The following is a 20,967-nucleotide window of genomic DNA, read 5'->3' as shown; positions in this document are numbered from 1 at the left end:
TAAGCAGCCTGAAAATGATGTAGATTTATATTTGCCAGTGAGGAAAGATGTCCATCTTATAGTTTATAAAAATCAGTTGCAAATGTATGCCTAAGCATGCTACAGTTTTAGAAAGCACATGTAACTGTATGTACATATATGTCCTGGTTGATGAAGACAGTATTAATGCATATACCAACAGAGTGAAATGTGGCTCTGTGAAAGATGATTTCAATTTTCTTTGTACAGTTTAGAAAGAATATTTAGAAGTTTCTGTGGTGGAATGCCTGTCCTTTTAATTAGCAGAGTGGAAACGGTAAAGCTCTTTTTAAGGGAGGAGGTAGAGGGAAGATGAAGATGGGAACAGAGGCCTTGGTTTTAGGGACCCCATGTCTGCCATGCCTTGTTGCCCTTCTCAGGGGGCCTGCAGGTGAGTGGAACCTGAGTATTGGCTCTGTTGGGACCTGCTACATGTGGGGTCGTCCCCTGCTGACCAAGCTCTGGATGCCATCCTCATGGCATCATGAAGTTTTGTGCCAGTATTTCTGGCAAAGACTTTATGGAGCTCTTTATTCACATCTGCAGCACCATATCAAAGCTGGAGAGAGTCTGTGTGCTCCACATGTGCCAGCACAAGTGTGCTTCAGGCCTGATGACTGCAGGGTCATCTGTGATGCTAGAGTGTGGTGTGAGGTGAGGCGGGAGACTTCTTCCACTGGTTTCACATGAAAGATGTTTCAGAGGAGTTTAATGAGATTTATTTAGAGCTGCTATCTGAGCATTTGTTCAGAGCGGTGAGAAGCACAGGGAATGCCTCTGCCCTGAATCCCCAGTTGACCAATAAGTGGCTCTCCCACCTCGCCGTGGCTGTGGAGCTGCCATTGCCCACAGGTTGGACTCTTGTTCTGGTACACAGTCGATTGATCGCCTGTGAGGTTGCTTCCCAGAATGGTGTTGGAAGATTTCCTGGAGCCCAGTGTGCAAGCCCATGATGTTAGTGTTTATCTTCCTGCTTTGAAGACTCTGAAGAGCACTATAGAAAGGCTAGCAAACTTGGGTGATCAAGTGCTGGTTGAAGCAAATCTAAATGGCAAAATGAACTTGAGGGTACAAACTGATGTGTCTATTAAAAGTTATTTTAACAATTTTGGAAAATCCTTCCAAGTCTGCTCAGGATATGCCTCAAGATAGAAACCCTGAGAATATGTTGCAAGTACTAGTGGAAAGTAGGAAGCTTCTGTAGTTTTTCGAGGGATAGCAAAATAAATCCTACAATAGCCTTATGCAATATTTTGAGCAATACTCTTCATCTTGTTTTTGGTTCATGAAGATGTCTCTTTTCAGTATTTTATTTTTGCTTATAAAAATTCAAGCGGCCTGTATTTTTTTTTTCTTTTTAAAGCTTATGGTCTTTTCAAAACTGAAACAGACCCTGAGTTAATTGGGTTGCAAGTCTGCACTCTCACTGACCTATATAGAATGTACATTTTGTTCAGCCCTTCTTCCTTTACAAAGCTTTTATTAAAAAAGTCATTGGTGAAAGAATTGGATAGTTCATTTTTTATGTTTCTTGACTTTTATCAGTTTTTTTCATACTTTTTAAGATGCCAACAAGAAAAAGATTTTCTATTTTAACTCTTTGACAAAAAGGATTGTAACAAAATAAATAAAAACTTTGAATCCTGAAACATTGGATCAGTTTTTATTATAAAATGCTACCATGTGAAATGGGAACTTCATTCTTTTAAAGCAAGTATAATTTTCTGAGGGAGTTTTCTTAGCTTGATATGATACCTGAAAGGTATTTAGCATTTGTGCGTATTACATAGTTTTTATTAAGCTGTTTTTTGGTCAAAGTATGTATTAATGTATATTCATAGTTTTAGATTTATCATCTACAAAGCTTGAGTTGGTTATTAGGCTCACTAATAGTGCATCTTATTCACTGTGATTCAAGGAAATGGTCAGTTTATGTTTACTAAGATATTTCTTATGGGTAACTTTTATATAAACCTAGTTTTCATGTTTTTCCCCATAGTATTACATTATTCTAATAGAAAATGATTCTTAATGTTTCAATATTTTGAGAAGAGGAAGGAGGAGTTATAAAGGACTACTACAGTGATTAGAGGGAAGGTTTATATTCTTTCATATTAAATTTTACTTTTTTAATGGCTTATGCAATAAGACAAGTCTTTAACTTGGCAGCCTTTATTTTTGCAGACTCAGTGAACTCCCATGGCTACATTTTAATCACTAATGAATAATTTCCTACTAGATTTGGTGATAAAATGCTTAAATTTGCTAATTTATTTTGTTTTGCTGATTTGTAAATTCCATTCATGCTGTTGTGGAAAGAACACAGAAACATGAGACCTAGGCAAGTCACTTGAACTCTGGCTCTTTAAGATCTTTCAGTTTGAGCAGATTCCGTTTCAGTCCTCTGAGGGTTTCAATATAAGAAGATTAAATAGTTGTTTTAAAAATTATTTCAAACATAGTATCTTAAAATTATTAACATAACTTTCATAATTATGGCTTAAGTTTTTTTCTAATTTATGAATTAAACAGTTGCTTGGTGAATATTTTAAAGCTTTTTAAATGAAAGATGAAAATGTAAAACAAATACTTTAACTCAGTGAGAAAATTATAAGATATGCACTTTTTTTTTTCTGTGCATAACACAGAAATGACTTCTCATACTTGTTTCTAGTATCTTTTCCAATTTTTTTTTCCTTTGGTTTATTAATTCAGTGAGAATTTTCAAGCTGTAATAAAAGTCTGTCTTTTTACCTCTCCTTCCTTCCCTCCGTCTGTCTCTCTGTCTCTCCCTCTCTCCGTCTGTCTTTTCCTGTACCTCTTTTCTCTGTATTTAATAAAACCAGGAAAATGAAAAAAACCTATTCTTTGTTTTGGAAAATACATATTTGTGCCCTTTAATCTAAGGTAAATTATCATGATGGTTAACTTTTAATAATTCATTAACAGAAAGTATCTATAAAAGTTTTGTAGCCTAGTCTTTGTAATGTAACTTTTGAAAACGGAGAGGTGTAATTTATTCCTCTACTCAACCTACAGGTATGTTGCTATTAAAGAAAAATTAAAAGACCATCTCATACTGTAACATCTAAATATAAGGTCTTAAAAATTCAGATTCTTTCAATGGTCTAGTAAAAAATGTTTATAATGAATACAAACATTTTAAAATAACATGTTTTTATTATAGTTTAGTTGTGAAAAGTCAGGCACTGCCAGTTTCTAGTCTTACAATTATTAATTGAATTTAAAAGCCTGGTCCAATGAGTAAAATTCTTACAGAATCATCCTTAGGGATGATCTCATCTACCCACCTTATTTATAGATAAGAAAACAGTTTCAGAGAGCATAAAAGTAAGGGCTTTTAATTTTCTTTTCTTTTTTTTTTTTTAAATTTTTTTTTTTTCAACGTTTATTTATTTTTGGGACAGAGAGAGACAGAGCATGAAGGGGGGAGGGGCAGAGAGAGAGGGAGACACAGAATCCGAAACAGGCTCCAGGCCCCGAGCCATCAGCCCAGAGCCTGACACGGGGCTTGAACTCCCGGACCGCGAGATCGTGACCTGGCTGAAGTCGGACGCTTAACCGACTGCGCCACCCAGGCGCCCCTCTTTTCTTTTTTAATGTTTATTTTTGAGACAGAGACAGAGACAGCATGAGCAAGGGAAGGTCAGAGAGAGAGGCACAGAATCTGAAGCAGGCTCCAGGCTCAGCTATCAGCACAGAGCCCGAGGCGGGGTTCGAACCCACAAACCCTGAGATGGTGACCTGAGCCAAAGTCCTATGCAGCATTGACTGAGCCACCCAGATGCCCCAGGGCTTTTATCTGTTATTGCCATTGTTAATGCCAGGACCCATTTTAAAACCCTGATCTACAAACTATGTATGTTAAGTATTTGAGCTTGGTCTATTATGGCTTAGTTTAGAGACTTAACAGATTGGATATACTTTTGTTTATCAAAATAAATCTAGATTGCCTTGTGACTCTATTACTTATCTGAAAAGATAAAATTTAAATGAAAAAAGTCCAAAACATTTTAAAAGCCGTTGTCTACTGTCCTTGTGTGAAGATATCCTTTGTTCTTGCAGGTAGGAAGGGGTTTATCTGCCAGAAAATGGTAATTCTCTGGAAGACCAATACACATTAAAAAATCAAGGCATCAAGTTTAGAAATTATTTCAGCTTCTGTTTCTGTATTTTAGAGAAACACTACTAAGAAGCAGGAAAACACTTAGGCTTTTATGTTTCACTGTATCTTTAGAAAATAAATCATTGATGAAATGTGTAAGGTTAATACTATATTATTTTAATTAAATGAGGTTTATGACAAGGCAAAGCCAAATTTTTGTTAACCTGTTTAGTATATTTGTATAAGAAAGACCTTAGGACAGATTTTCAAAGACTACTGGTATTGCATTTGGAAATCTTTGTGAGGAAAATTTGTAGATACTTAATGACAAGTACAGATGAGAATTTTCCTTTAAAAATGTCTCTGTTAGCCTGGCATGGGTTGTGAAACTGAAAATGTTTGGAGATGAATCCTGTTTTTTAAGGCTTAGACTCTTCCCTCATAGTGATAAGAAATTATTTGTGACACTAAACAAAACATTATAATGTAGGATATTTCTAATTTGGGGCAGGTTGAAAAGAGATCTCTTTCTATAATTCATTTTACAAATAATTACTGAGTGCATACTGTGTGGTGGGCATTGTTTTATGTGTTTTGGACCTTGTAGAGTAAAAAGTAGATATTCTTATATTACTAATTTAAATGCCTAAATGGTCTTCCTGAGATAATGGTTTGCCCATGTTTGGGGACATGTAAGTAATGTTTCATGGTAAGGAAATACCATTAATTTTTACATATGAGCCAGTATAATGAATGCTGGATTTTCAGCTGCCTCTGATTTGAATGTCTGGAACACAGCTGTACTCCTCAATCATAAATAAGAAAATAGATCATACTTTTTGATTCATTATCATTAGTAGTGGCCCAGACATTACCTATTGTTACCAGACATTACTTTGTTTTACTTGGACAAACTTTGAGATTAACATAGTTAAGATTATGATCCTCTATATATAAATACTCTCAAAATGGATTTGAAATACTGGAAGTAAATCGGCAACTACTTCTTAGTAGTGTTTCTCTGTTTGTTTGTTTGTTGGAGTGGGGAGGGTTTCTTTTTTTTTTTTTTTCTTTTTTTAAACTAGAGTTTCTCTAATTTCAATTCTTTTTCACACCAGAATGAGCAGTAACTCAGTCACATAGGAAGCAACTAAGGTTCTCAGAATGTGGGCTATCAGATAGAAAAATGACCTCATAGTATGCAGTGTGGTATAAAGGAAAGAGTGATATTAGACTCCTAGGAGTCAGGAAACCAAGGATATGGTCTGTTTTATAAGTACTTAGATGTGTGACCTTGAAATAATCATTTAACATCTTTGGGTTGCAATTTCTTCAGATGACAGGTCTAGGCATTAATTGGATCAAGTCTCTTGGCTTTGATTCTGTTGAGTACTGACACGTCCTACTGATAATCACCACCACCATATGAAGGGTAGCTGACAGTCTAATATTTTATTACCTTTTCAGTAATATTCTGAATGTTTTCATCCTACTGTTTTTCTGGAAATAAAGATTGTAAGATATTTCTGCTTAAATATTCTTTAGATTCTGAAAGTAATCAGTTGAAGCCACATGCTTATCTGTTTTATACTATAAAAATAATTAAACCACCACTCAACAGTGGTCTAATTTTCCATGCCAATTGAACAAAGCATTTTCCTTTGTCCAGAACTGTAGACATTAATCAGTGAGGCAGCTTAATTACCCACTCTTTCCTTAGTGTTTGTTTTCCCTGCAGTGTTATGGTATCTTTGGGAACAATATAATTTCTGTTAATTAAAGCAGTTGTCGGAACTTTGTGTTGAAATATGTCTATGCTTTCTTGAAAAATTTTATTAATATGTGTTAGCTTACTAAATTTCAGGCTTAATGATTTATAATAGTTTTCAAGCACATTCTCAAAACAAGCTTTATACTCTTTTGTACATGCTTAGAAACATGTTTAAAGAGATAGTACTATATGACCCATTAAAAGAATATTTATTTTTGAAATTTTTATAATTTTAGTGTATTTACTAAATATAGTTAAATATATGGGACTTGGTAAATATTCTTTTTTTAACCAAACATTAGTTTTAGCATGTCTTTTGTTTAGTAGTTGTTTATTCATTTCTTATTTGTGCATTTTGCTAATGTGAATATGCAAGTAAATATTTATCTGTTGACTAACAGTGGACCTTGTACATTGATTAGTAGGAGAATAATAATTTGATTTAGTTTTGCTTTATTTTAAAATATTAACAAAGCATTATTGAGAAATTTTTATTTTGATACAGGTTCAAACTTACAGAAAACTTAAAAAAAATAGTAAAAGTAACTCACTCCTGTAAACTTGTAAGAAAATACAGTGGTGGGGTGCTTAGGTGGCTCAGTCAGTTAAGAGTCCAGTCTCAGCATAGGTCTTGATCTTAGGGTCTTGAGTTTATGCCCCATGTTGGGTTCCATGTTGGGCATGGAGCCCATATAAGGAAAAAAAAATATGGTAAATAACAACTGTAAGCTCTTTAGCTAGAGTGACCAATTGTTTACTTTTCTTTTTTTCTCAAGTTTTTATTTAAATTCCTGCTGGTTAACATACAGTGTAGTATTAATTTCAGGTGAAGAATTTAGTGATTCAGCACTTCCATACAACACGTTGTTCTCATCACAAGTGCCATTCTCATCACAAGTGCCCTCCTTAATCCCCATTACCTATTTAACCCAACCCCCACTTTTGATATATTTACTTTTTGTCCCATTTATTTTTATTATTCTGTCAGTCTGTCAGTATGTATTTCTTTAACTCATTTGAAAACATGGTGCAAACAACATTTTTTTCCCTACATACTTCAGTAGGTAACTAAGAACAAAGACATTCTCTTACATTACCACAGTACATTTATCAAAGTGAGAATTTAATAATAATACCATACTATGTAAATGGCAGTTCCAATTCAGATGGTGATAATTTGTCCAATTTTGTACTTTATAGAAGGTATTTTTTTCCTCTTCTAGAATCCATCCAGGATCGTGCAGTATATTTAGTTGTAATGTGTCTTTTCTCTCTGTCTCTTTTTTTAAATATTTTATTTATTTTTGAGAGAGAGTGCAAGCAGGGGAGGGGCAGAGAAGGGGGTGGGGCAGAGGATCCTAAGTGGGCTCTGTGCTGACAGCAGTGAGCCAGACATGGGGCTTGATCTTACCTAACATGAGATCATTAACAGATGCTCAACTGACTGAGCCACCCAGGCATCTCTAGTTGTACTGTCTCATTATTGTCCTTTAATATAGAATAGTTCTTCAGCTTTTCTTTGTTTTTATTGACCTTGACATTTTCAAAGAGTACAGACCAATGATTTTATAGAATGTCTGTGAATTTAGGTTGTCTGATGATTAGTTTTGGGTTATGCATTTTTAGCAGAACTATCACAGAAGTGATGTCAGATTCTTCCCAGTGTAATACATCAACGACATGATGTTTGTCTCAACATTGGTGATTTTAATTTGGATCGCTTGGTTAACGTGATAGGTGTCAGATCTTTTGTAAAATTACTGTTTTTCCCTTTGTAGGTAATTTGTAGAGAGATGCTTTGAGACTATGTAAATATCCATTTTTTTAAGCCAAACACTAGTTTTAGCATCCATTGGTAATTAATAATTGCATCATAACTTTCTTATTTATTGGTTAACATTCTGTAGTAAGGAGAGTTTTCTTCTCTATTTTTTTTACTGGTTAATGTTAATAGGATGGTCTTGCATATTTTCTTATATAATAGATTACAATGCATTGCTATCATTAATTTTTTTGATGTCCAAATGTCTCAGATTTGGGTAATGGGAGCCCCTTCGGTGAGTACTTCCCTACTGATGTAACAAAATGATTTAGGTTTATCTTGTAGTTGTCCTGCTTTGGCCCTGGAATCAGCAGTTTCTCCCAAGGATTCTGGTTCCCTTTATTGGATGATGGTACTTAGAAGTTAGGTATGCTCATTGCCACTTATGTAATATTACGTGTAGCCTCTCTCATTGTGTACAGAGCTAGGAAACACACACTCACAATCTATCGGATACATACATCTGCCTATCTGTGTATCTGTCCATCATATATGTCATATATATGTTTATTAAAAACTCTGAGTTCATCTTTTATGAAGAGGATTTTCAGAGTTTTTGCTCATTTTTTAAAAATCGGGTTACTTAAGTTGAAAAATTAAGTTTTTGATATAAAGTCCTTTGTCAGATAAATCTATCGAGAATATTTTGTGCCAGTGTATGGTTGCCTATTTATTTTCTTTTGATGAGAAAGTTTCAATTTTGATGAAGTCTAAAAATATCAGGTTTTTCAATGTATGGTTATTGTTTGTCATGTTGGAGAAGAACTCTATGTGTAGAGATGCCCTGTTATTTTATCTTCTTTATTGTTTATAATTTTATGTTTAGATGTGATCCATCTTGAATTAATTTTTGTAAGTGGTGTGAGGCTACATTTATATTCTTTTTCCCCCCATGTGGAAACTGAATTATTTCAATACCATTTGATGAAAATGTTTTTATTTCCCTTGAATTGTTTTGTTGTGTTGTCAAAAACCAACTGGTTATATAAGCATGGGTCCATTTCTGAACTCTGTTCTTCTCATTCATTAGGTTATCCTTATGCCAGCAACTCACTGTCTTGATTACTGTAGATTCATAATAAGTCTTTAAATCATGTTCTGTAAGAGTTAAAAAAAAGTTAAAAAACTTTTCCCCTCCTAAAACTGTTTTGGCTATTGTAGGTTCTTTGAAGATCTGTAGGAATTTTAGCATCAGCTTGCTAGTTTCTTTACATAAGCTTGTATAACTTACTCTTCCATTTGGGGAGAAGTGATATTTCAATAACATTGAATTATCTGGCCCATAGACTGTATAGTTCTTCACTTATTTAGTTCTTTTTTTGCCTTCTCTGTTATATTTTAAAGTTTTCAAGAAGTCTTGTATGTTGTTTTCATTAAATGTATGTTTTAAGTATTTTGGTTTTTATAATGATATTCTTAAACAGAACTTTTAAAAATTTGACTGTAATTGTTTCCCACTAGAATTTAAAGTAGATACTTTTTGTATATTAACCATGAATAATGATATCTTGCTAAATTCAGTTATTAGTACTATTAGTTGCTTAGTAGATTCCTTAGGATTTTCTATATAAACAATCATGACATCTGCAAATGGAAATACTTCCTTTGCAATCATTATGCCGCTTATTTCTTTAGCCTTATTGTCTTATAGCACTGGCTAGGACCTCTAGAACATTGTTATATAGACAAAATGAGTGAGACATTTTTCCTTTATTTACTGGTCTGAGAGGAAAAGCACTGTATATTTCATCATTAAGTGTAATGTTAGGTGATCCCTCCCACCCCATTTTCCTTTATTAAGAGGTCCTTTCTATTTCTAGTTTGTTGAGGTTTTTAAATCATGAATAGGTATTTAATTTTGTCAATGATTTCTACATCTTTTTAGATAAACACATGGTTTTTCTTTTTACTTTAATGTGATTTACAGTGATTGAGTTTTGAAAGGGAAACTGCCTTTGCACAGCAGAGTTTATAAACCCCACTGGTCATGATGTCTTCCCACAGCTTCTGTTTTCTGAAATAATTCATGTAGGCTTGGTATTATTTCTTCCTTAAATGTTTGATAGCTTTTATCAGTGAAACCACTAGGTCAGGAGTTTTTTTTTCCTTTCTTCTTTTTTTAATGTTTATTTTTCAGAGAAAGAGAGTGAGTAGAGGAGGGGCAGAGAGAGAAGGAGACACAGAATTTGAAACAGGCTTCAGGCTTGGTATTATTTTTCCTTAAATCTTTGATAGTTTTTATCAGTGAAACCACTAGGTCTGGAGTTTTCTTTTTTTTTTTTTTTCTTCTTTTTTTAATGTTTATTTTTGAGAGGAAAGAGAATGAGTAGGGGAGGGGCAGAGAGAGAGAGGGTGACACAGAATTTGAAACAGGCTTCAGGTTCTGAGCTGTCAGCACAGAGCCCAGCTTGGGGCTCTAACTCACAAACTGCGAGATCATTACCTGAGCCAAAGTCGTACTCTTAACTGACTGAGCCACCCAGGTGCACTTCTGGGGTTTTCTTTATAGGAAAGTTTTTGATGATGAATTTGTAGCAGGATTCTTGCACAGAGAGACAGGACACTGAACCTTTTCTGTCCAGGAAGCAACTTCACTCATTGTGCTGGCATGGGCTCACTGGGTTTGTACCCAAAACACTGAGCCCCTAGCGCAGTGGGGGTTTTCCTTTTGTACAAGTTTTGCTCCTTTGTCTCCCATATATAGTAACATTCAAAGTCTGAATGGATGGTCTTTGTTGCAGAGTTGTGAGGAATGTTGCACACCTGCACGTACCCAGGTCGCCTTCCCTTGGCTTTAGGTTTTCACGATATTCCTTAGGGAGGGACTCTACCACATTACCCCTATTGATGCTCGGACCCCTTACTTTGGGTCAAAGAGCATCATCTTGGTTAGGGGTTTATACTTCCATAACATCATCACATGCATGGCTGTTTTCTTTTTGACCATTACGTCAGTGAGGCTGGAGACAGACTGCATAACCAGGGGAGCTAGGCAAGGTAGGATTAAGCAAGGTCACCAAATTAAGAGAATAATACCTATGAGGATTTTGAATCCCCTAAGAGTTGAAAACCATCCTCCAAATAACTCCCTGGGGTCCCAACCTTTCCAGGTCTGGACTGGGACATGAGCAACCTTTCTCATTTGATTTATCGCCTCTATGACTTTTCCTTCATCATCTATCTGTAGGCAGCAGTTGCTCAGGTTAAAATTTCCACAAACTCCTCCCTCCGAAGCAAGCAAATAATCTAACGTCAAGCAATTTTAATAGATAACATTGCTCATTTTAGTTTGCTGCATGACTAGTAAGTTAAGAACTCTGGCAGTTTCATTGGTTATAATTTGTACAACTGCTTGCAGTCTGATTATGTGGTTTAGCATGCAGATGGGAGTGGATTAGCCCCAGGATCCATCTTCTGCCCAGGTGACAGGGCCATAATATTGGATTATACACTTGGGAGGCCATTCATTATCTTTCCAGTTGCCAATTGGTAGGGCATGTTGTTTCCTTTGAGTCTCCCTGACCCCATACACTTGGATTCCCAAATGTTCCCCTCTGGCAAGTGGGATCAGGAAGAAAGATGAACAAATAGTTCCCAGCACACATGATCCTGACCAGCCTGAGGGAAGTGTTGTGTAATCTGTCCTTCCACATATCCGGTATAGTCCACCTGGGGCCCACCATTTGATGACTGTGTCGACAATGTCCCAGGCCTCTTGGAGATGAGAGAAGTTAGACAAGGGGTGGGGATCTGGCTCAAGGTGATCTGGGGTTCCCCACCATTGGGTTTCCTGAGTTATAAAATCTTTGGCCTAGGTAGGCATGTTAAGCTTCCAACAGAGATGGTGAACTTCCTTTCCCCCTGGGCAAGGCAGTTTTTTTTTTTTTTTCCCCAGTAATTGAGGTTTTGAGGAGCCAAACCCCAGTAGTAGGGTTGGGGCATTCTGTTCCATTATAAGGTTCTCAGGGATCTAATTCTCTAGCCTCCTATGGCCATTGATCCCTCATGTTGGTTCCCTCGCATACATAACAAGAAGAGATCTTTAGAGTTTGGGCTATCGTCTCTGCTAGAGCTAGAAATAGATTTTTCATCGTGATAGACAGGAGGAGAACCCTTCTCCATTTCTTCATAAAAGGAATGAAAGACCTGGTGAGTTGTGGCCTTATGTGTGACAATAACTCTCTTAAAATACGACACTGTTCCTGTGTCTGTGCCCCGTCCATGGATATATATCCCCATCTGCCAGCTACCGTTCCATCAGGGGTCTCCCAGGTTAAGAGTAGTAAAATTAACCGGATTACAGGTCCCCAACTGACAATTTGGTGTAGTCACTCCCTTCTGAAAGAATGCTGTCGTGCCTTCTTTTTTCCCAAGTAGTCCATGAAACACAGCTCCTGCTAGGGCATAAAAACTCAGGTGTATAGGCACCAAAACCATTTTCCTCACACACGTGTTTGTCATTGAGTCAGTATTCCTGCTCCTAATCTAAGCCTCTGCATGGTATATCAAGAGTCCTTGGGCCCTCTATGACAAGTGCCCACTTTGTTCATATGACATGCCTCTGGGCCAATACCTATAACCACACATATGTCAAACAGCATTGACACCTGTTGTTTTGGGTTAATAATTTGTGTCTAGCTGACCAAGGCCCCCTACTCTTGGTAGGATCGGACTTCTAAACAATCTTCACTGGGGGAGTATTGCGGGTCAAAGCAAGTATATTGACTCTCCCATTGGCAGATAGAATATGTGGTCTTATTATGTCTGCAGGTCCCCAGGACTTTTCCTTGGCATAAGAAGTGAGTATGGTATAGTAAGGTCCAAGTGACTCCCTGGCCTGACTTGGTTATGTGAATACATGGGTCACATGATGAGGAATCTAGGTCTACAGAAAGGGTCCAGATTAGAAGCAACCGATACCAATGAAGCATCCTATCCAGGAAGGTGAGTGCTAGCAGAAATCTCTCACCATACTGCCATCTGGCCGGGGCGGCCTCTGCCAATCCTGTGGCAAAAAGTAGAGCAAGAATCACAGTGATGGCAAGACACAAGGGGTGACAGCTCTTCACAGTAAGGGAACAGATAGGACAGTCTATCTGTTCCACCAGACCATTGATTTCTCAAGCTTCTGCTGTGTGTAGATTAGTCAGCGTCCGGAGTGACTGTCCCCAGTCACTGCAGGGCTACAGTCTCCCAGAGCCTCTGGAGTTGCACATTGCTTCTTCCATCTGGTCAGCTTGCACGGCATTGATGAATCAGCTCCCAGTTTCAAGATGCTGGCTTCATTTTGCTGTGGTGAATCCAGAGACCCACCTCGGTTATCTTTACTTCAGTAGGGGTGGACGGAATGACAGTGAACGGGCCCCTTCAGAGGGATTTTAGGGGTTGGACATTCTACTTCTTCACCCATACAGCATCTCCTGGTTCAAAGGGGTGACCCTCTGTGGTCAGACTCACAGGTAATCACTCCCTAACCCAGTGGTGTAAGATGGTTAGGGTAGAGCCAAGGGTCTGTATCTCTTGCCTTAGGGTTAGATTGCCTATCTCATTTAGGTCCCCCCCTTATGCCCTTGATAATTGGGAAAGGGCACCCATAAAGATTTCATAAGGGGAGAACCCCATCTGCTTAGTGGCGCTATACCTGATTCTTACTTAACAAGGCATTTGGCAACACCTGGTCCCAGTGTAGGTGGGTTTCCTGGCATAGTTTACTTAATTGTAGCTTCAGGGTTCGGTTCATTCATTCTACCTTCCTGGAGCTCTGGGGTTGGTATGCCGTGTGTAACTTCGAGGTGATCTTTAACCCCTTTGCCACCAGCCGCACCACATCAGCCATGAACGCTGGCCTATTATCTGATCCCATAGTGATAGGGATCCCAAATCAAGCAATGATTTTTTTCTTTAAATATGAAATTTATTGTCAAGTTGGTTTCCATACAACACCCAGGGCTCATTTCAACAGGTGCCCTCCTCAGTACCCGTCACCCACCCTCCCCTCCCTCCCAGCCCTCATTAATGCTCACTTTGTTCACCGTTTTTAATAGTCTCTTATGTTTTGGCTCCCTCCCTCTCTAACCTCTTTTTTTTTTTTTTCCTTCCCCTCCCCCATGGTCTTCTGTTAAGTTTCTCAGGATCCACATAAGAGTGAAAACATATGGTATCTGTCTTTCTCTGTATGACTTATTTCACTTAGCATCACACTCTCCAGTTCCATCCACGTTGCTACAAAGGGCCATATTTCATTCTTTCTCATTGCCACGTAGTACTCCATTGTGTATATAAACCACAATTTCTTTATCCATTCATCAGTTGATGGACGTTTAGGCTCTTTCCATAATTTGACTATTGTTGAAAGTGCTGCTATAAACATTGGGGTACATGTGCCCCTATGTATCAGCACTGCTATATCCCTTGGGTAAATTCCTAGCAGTGCTATTGCTGGGTCACAGGGTAGATCTATTTTCAATTTTTTGAGGAACCTCCACACTGGTTTTCCAGAGCAGCTGCACCAGTTTGGATTCCCACCAACAGTGCAAGAGGGTTCCCGTTTATCCACATCCTCACCAGCATCTATAGTCTGATTTGTTCATTTTCGCCACTCTGACTGGCATGAGGTGGTATCTCAGTGTGGTTTTGATTTATATTTCCCTGATGAGGAGTGATGTTGAGCATCTTTTCATGTGCCTGTTGGCCATCTGGATGTCTTCCTTAGAGAAGTGTTTATTTATGTTTTCTGCCCATTTCTTCACTGGATTATTTGTTTTTCGGGTATGGAGTTTGGTGAGCTCTTTATAGATTTTGGATACTAGCCCTTTGTCCGATATGTCATTTGCAAATATCTTTTCCCATTCTGTTAGTTGCCTTTTAGTTTTGTTGATTGTTTCCTTGGCAGTGCAGAAGCTTTTTATCTTTATGAGGTCCAATAGTTCATTTTTGCTTTTAATTCCCTTGCCTTTGTGGATGTGTCAAGTAAGAAATTGCTGCAGCTCAGGTCAGAGAAGTTTTGTCCTGCTTTCTCCTCTAGGGTTTTGATGGTTTCCTGTCTTACATTCAGGTCCTTTATCCATTTTGAGTTTATTTTTGTGAATGGTGTAAGAAAGTGGTCTAGTTTCATCCTTCTGCATGTTGCCGATCTACACATCTATCATTTCACGTATTTACCCTTTTTTGTTTTATTTATTTGGTGAAAATACTTCAGCTCTATTCTCTCAGCAAATTTGTTATATACAATATGGTGTTACCAGGTAGTCACTATTAGATCCTTAGACTTTATTTGTAACTGAAAGTTTGTATCCTTTTACCGGCTTTTCCCCATTTCCCTTACTCCACAACCCCTGACAATCATCATTCTACTGTTTCTATGAGTTAGCCTTAAAAAAAAAAAGTTTTTATTTTTTACTTATTTTTTTAGGTTCCACATTTTTTTAGTGATACCATGTAATATTTGTCTTTCTCTGAATGGCTTATTTCACTAAGCGTAATGTTCTCTAGTTTTATCCATCTTACACAAATGACAAGATTCCCTTCTTTTTAAAGGCTAAATAATAATCCATTGTATGTGTATGTTACATTTTCTTTTATTCATTCATCCATCCATTGACATTTATGTTGTTTCCATATCTTGGCTATTGTGAATAATGAATGCTGCAGTGAACATGAGAATACATATATCTCCCTGAGATAATGATTTTATTTCATTAGGCTATATATTCAGAAGTGGGGTTGCTGCATCATATGAAAGTTTCTTTAAATTTTTTTTTCTTCATTAAACATTGTTTAAATGGGTTTCAAAATGTCTGCAGATTTTTGGTCAAGTTGTTTCCATCAAAAAGTACTGAATTTCGAGGTGCCTGGGTGGCTCAGTGGGTGAAGTTGTGTGACTTAGGCTCAGGTCATGATTTCATGGCTCATGCCTTTGAGTCCCGCATCAGGCTGTCTGCTGTCAACACAGAGCCTGCTTTGGATCCTCTGTCTCCCACTGTCTGCTCCTCCCCCTCCCGCCCCCCCCCCTTCCCTGTCTCTCTCAAAAATAAATATTAAAAATTTTTTTTCTTTTAGCACTGAATTTAAGGGGCGCCTGGAGTGGTTCAGTTGGTTAAATGTCCAACTCTTGATTTTGGCTCAGGCCATGGTTCTCATGGTTTATGAGATGGAGCATCGTGTTGGGCTCTGCACTGTCAGTATAAACTCTCTCTCTCTTCCTCTCAAAATAAATAATGAAAACATTAAAAAAAATAATGAATTTAAAAACTAATAATTTAAAACTGCCATATATACACACTGCCCCCACCCACATGCCAAATGGTTCAGATTATTCTTTCCTTCTTAAGGTTTTCTCTGCATTATTATTGTTAACTAGTCTTTTACTATTAAACTTAAATAAATTGAGACAAATAGTACTGAGATTGTTCTTCCACCACTGATTAAGATTGGGGTGGCAGGTATTAGGGATAATATCCATTTAGATTTCTGACCTTTCTGAGAAGATTTGGTGACCTCGCCTGCTCCAGCAGTCTTCTTGTCCATGCTTTGATGACACCCACAGCAACTGTCTGTCATGTCATGAACAGCAACATGACCCCTAAGAGGATAGTCAGAGGAGCCCTCAACACATGTGAACCTGCCAGGAACCATATCAACAATGACAGGATCCCCATTTAAAGAGTAACTTCTGGCTACTTTTCAAAATGATGATCAGTCTTTTCTCTCATCTCAGCAAACTTGCAAGCACAGGCACAAACCAGCATTGATTTGGCCTGGAGGGCTTAGGTTAATCACTTGAGCCATGAAGCCAGTAGCTTCTGTTGGTGGGTCATTTTGCTGTTACCAGCCATGTTACCTCGATCAACATCTCTGGCAGACAAATTCTTTACATTGAAGCCCACATTGTCCCTAGGAAGAGCTTCACTCAAGAGTCAGTTGTAATGTTGACTGGAACAAAGGTGACCATCATGCTGGGTTTGAGAGTCTTCCCTCAGCCCAAAGACACAGAACTAATACCACCAATTTCGTAGATGTCCTGGAGGAGGGTCAGATGCAAGGGTTTGTCAGTTGGATGAGTTGGGTGTAGGATACAATTTAGAGCTTCAAGCAGCATTGCTCCACTGTCATTACCATCTTTAAGAATTATTTTCCATCCCTTGAACCAAGGCATGTTGTTCTCATTCCAACCAGAAATTGGCACAAATGCTACTGTGTCAGGGTTGTAGCCAATTTTCTTAATGTAGGTGCTGACTTACTTAATTTCCTCATATCTCTTTTGACTGTAGAGTGGCTTAATGGTATCCATTTTGTTAATACCAATAATTAGTTGTTTCAGACTCAGTGTGTAAGCCAGAGGGACATGCTCATGTGTCTTCCTGTTGCGGGATCATTTGAGAGAGTCTCCAAGGATCCTTGAGACATTTCATGGTGCAACTTAGTAAGTTCATTCAAGTAGCATGGGGATAGGACCTGTGGACAGAAAGAGTTGTACTTTTGCTGTATGAGGCTAGTGCTTATATGCTTAGGGATCATGGGGGAGGGGACACAGAGGGAGTATTAGATCATAAATGTTTTCTTCGAATTTCTACTTGTAAAACTACTTTCGCAAGATTTCTTGGGTGCTTAATTATAGGTGAGATTTACAAGCATTCATTATACCTTTTAAGAATATAGCAACAAGCATGTATTTGATCCTTATCAGAACTATGCAGGTTAGAGGTCAGCGTTCTGAGCTAAAGATGAACATTTTTCTGCTTCTATCCCTCATCCCCATTCTTGAAGACACTTGCTTCAAATTCATAAACACCATCAACAACAACCAGGACAGCATAGTCTGACATGTGCCTATAATCATATATTTATATATCTACACATACATATATATTTATCAAGTCTCTGTGTGTTGGGGCACCAATGATGGTCACATAACACTTGCTGGTCTCAAATTTCCACAGAGATATCAGTGGTGATACCATACTCACATTCAGCTTTCAGTTCATCCCAGATCCAGGCATACTTGAAGGAGCTCTTTCTCATCTCAGCAGGTTTCTTCTCAAATATTGTAATGGTTCTTATATTGATCCCACCACATTTTAGATAAGATTGCCAAGGGTGGTAAACGTGCCCAAATCTACATGTCTAATGATAATGGTGTTGGATTGAGCCTTTTCCTTATCCATTTTGGCTTAGATTTAGCAGTGGTTTCATGACACCCTCTGTTCTGGTGGCAAACCTATTGTGAAAAACTATTTTTAATTTCTTGAGGACCCTCCTTGCTATTTTCCATAGTGGCTGTACCAATTTCCATTTCCACCAGCAGGATATAAGTGCTTTGTTTTGTCTACAGCTAACGTTGTTAATCTCTTTTTTATTAGAAGAATTTTTTTAAATGTTTATTTTTGAGAGAGTAAGCAGGGAATGGCATGAGAGAGGGAGAGAGAGAATCCCAAGCAGGCTCCATGCTGTCAGCACAGAGACCAGTGCGGGGCTGGAACTAATGAACTGTGAGATCATGACCTGAGCTACAATCAAGAGTTAGATGCCCAACTGAGTGAGCCACCCAGGTGCCCCAAGAATTTTTTAAGTTTAAGAGAATGACAGAAAGAGAGAAAGAGAATCCCAAACAGGTTCCACATTGTCAGCACAGAGCCTGATGCGGGGCTCGAACCCATGAACATATCAGCTCATCAGCTTCAGCTCAGGTCATGATCTCACCGCACATGAGTTCGAGCCCTACGTTGGGCTCTGTGCTGACAACTCAGAGCCTGGAGCCTGCTTTCAATTCTGTCTCCTCTCTCTGCCCCTCCCCCACTCACACTCTGTCTCTTTCTCTCAAAAATAAATAAACGTTAAAAATAAACCTTCATTTTTGACTTTTTTTTCCCCTTTCAGCACTTTAAGGATGTTCCATTTGTCTTTTGGCTAGTTTTTCTGATTGGAAATTATCATCATACAGTCATTCTTATTTATCAGTGTTATGTGTCACTGTTATTCACATCTGCTTTTAAGATTGTATCTTTGATTTTTAGCAGTTTGACTTCAGTGTGTCTTGGTGCAATTTTCTTTATATTTATCTTGCCTAGGGATTGCTGGACTTCGTAGGTATCTAGAAAATAACAGTTTTCAATAAATTTGGGAAAATTTCACCCATTGTTTTCTTGAAGTATTGTTTTCTGCCCCATTTTCTCTCCTCTCTCCTTCTGAGACTTCACTCATACCAGTGTTCGATATTTTCCATACGCCCCTGGTCCATAGGTTCCTTTTCTTTTTCCTCTTCTTTATATTATATAGTTTCTATTGATCTATGGTCATGTTCATTGTTTCTTCAACTATCTTTTGTTCAACTCATCAGTGTATTTTTCATTTCATATATTGTACCTAGAATTTCCATTTCAGTTTTGCTATTTTGAATATCCATACATTCAGTCATTATGATAATATGTTCTTTAATAGCTTATTTGTTATAAACTCTTTCAGATTCTTGTTTACTAATTTGGATTTGGCTCATTTTGTTTCTATTGTCTGCTTTGTTACTTGACTAGGGGCTATGTATTTTTCACTTTTTTTAAATGGGTCCAGTCATTTTTATTGTATCCTAGGTATGTGGATAATACATTTTAAAGACTTTGGATTCTTTTGTATTCTTCTGAAGAGCATTGGCTTTTTAAAAATTTTTCATTAAAGAATATTTTTTAATAGACATTGTTAATTTGATTAGATTCAGATTTCAAAATCCTGTCTCTCCTGTAGTGGGCAGCAATTGAAATCACTGCTTCTTTCATTCTTTAAGCTGTTGCTGTCTACTGTGCTATTTGGAGTCTCTCACATACAGTTCAGGGTTCAGCCCAGGGTTTCAGTAATGTTTTTTCTGCCTCTGTGGCTCCATCTGCTCCAGGACTTTGTTCCTCTCTTTCTAGTTACTGTTGGCTCAAAGCTCCATCCTCCTACTCCTCAAGCCATAGGACTGTGGCTTTATGATTTTGTTTAGCTCCCTGTGCTAGTAAACTGGGAAGTTCTCTCAGATGAAAACTGAGTATCTAATATCTGTGTGTATTGAGTGATTTTGAAATTCTCTGAAATATCCTAGCAAAATACTATAAACTTTGTATGCCTCTTTAAACTTATCTGAAGAATTTTTTTAATGTTTACTTATTAATTTTGAGAGAGCAAGAGCACATACACACACACACACACACACACACACACACACACACACGTACATTCGGTGGTGGGGGACGGGGGCATGGAGGAGCAGAGAGTGATAGAGGCAGAGAAACCCAGGCAGGCTCCATGCTCAGTGCAGAGCCCAACCTGAGGCTTGATCTGCCAACAGTGAGATCATGACCTGAGCTGAAATCAAGAGTCAGACACTTAATCGACTGAGCCACCCAGATACCCCCTGAAGAAATTTTTTGTTATCTTTTTTTTAACATTTTTTTAATTAAAAAAATACGTTAGTTAATATATAGTGTATTAATGATTTCAACAATAGAATTTAGTTATTCATCACTTACATGTAACACCAAATGTTCATCCCAACAAATGCCCTCCTCCATGGTAATCGCCCATTTAGCTCATCCTGCCACACAACACCCCTCAAGCAAACCTCAGTTTGTTCTCTCTACTTAAGAGTCCCTTATGGTTTGTCTCCCTCTCTGTTTTTATCTTATTTTTCCTTCCCTTCCCCTCTGTTTTATTTTTTTAAGTTCCACATATGAGTGAAATCATATGATATTTATCTTTCTCTGATAGACTTATTTCACTTAGCATAATATACTCTGGTTCCATCCATGTTGTTGCAAATGGCAGGATTTCATTCTTCTTGATTGCTGACTAATATTTCACTATATGTATACACACTACATCTTCATTATCCAATTATTAGTCGATGTACATTTGGCCTCTTTCCATACTCTGGCTATTGTTGATAGTGCTGCCATAAACACTGGGGTGCATGTGCCCCTTCGAATCAGCAGTCCTGTGTCTGTTGGGTAAATACCTGAGTCATAGGTAGTTCTATTTTTAAGTTTTTGAGGAACCTCCATACTGTTTTCTAGAGTGGCTGTACCAGTTTGCTTTCCCACCAGCAGTGTGAAAGGGTTCCTCTTTCTCTGCATCCTCGCCAACATCAATTATCACCTGAGTTGTTAATTTTAGCCATTCTGACAGGTGTGTGGTAGTATCTCATTGTGGTTTTGATTTGTATTTCCCTGATGATGAGTGATGTTGGACATCTTTTCATGTATC

The 20,967-nt window shown here is 37.8% G+C and overlaps 2 protein-coding genes and 1 pseudogene across 3 annotated transcripts in view; 2 read left to right on the top strand and 1 right to left on the bottom strand.

Annotated features, from left to right (window-relative positions):
• The window catches only part of EXOC2 (exocyst complex component 2), a 280,355-nt gene that overhangs the window by 26,182 nt on the left and 233,206 nt on the right, over positions 1-20,967 (top strand). The gene's annotated exons all lie outside the window — the stretch shown is intronic.
• On the top strand, positions 503-13,119 carry HUS1B (HUS1 checkpoint clamp component B). Its single transcript, XM_053722212.1, is given in 8 exon segments — positions 503-608; positions 611-681; positions 684-902; positions 904-1,131; positions 1,133-1,234; positions 1,236-1,295; positions 1,297-1,358; positions 12,879-13,119. Coding segments are annotated over 8 exon segments (1,089 nt in total).
• Positions 16,093-17,900, bottom strand: LOC124529214 (elongation factor 1-alpha 1-like; annotated as a pseudogene).

The sequence above is a fragment of the Lynx rufus genome, unplaced genomic scaffold (assembly GCF_022079265.1).
Source record: "Lynx rufus isolate CCGP_SWC_20201006 ecotype Redwood Valley unplaced genomic scaffold, mLynRuf1.p SCAF_6, whole genome shotgun sequence".
Taxonomy (NCBI): domain Eukaryota; kingdom Metazoa; phylum Chordata; class Mammalia; order Carnivora; family Felidae; genus Lynx; species Lynx rufus.
Note: the sequence above shows the minus strand (reverse complement) of the source record. Positions and strands in the feature narration are given on the sequence as shown.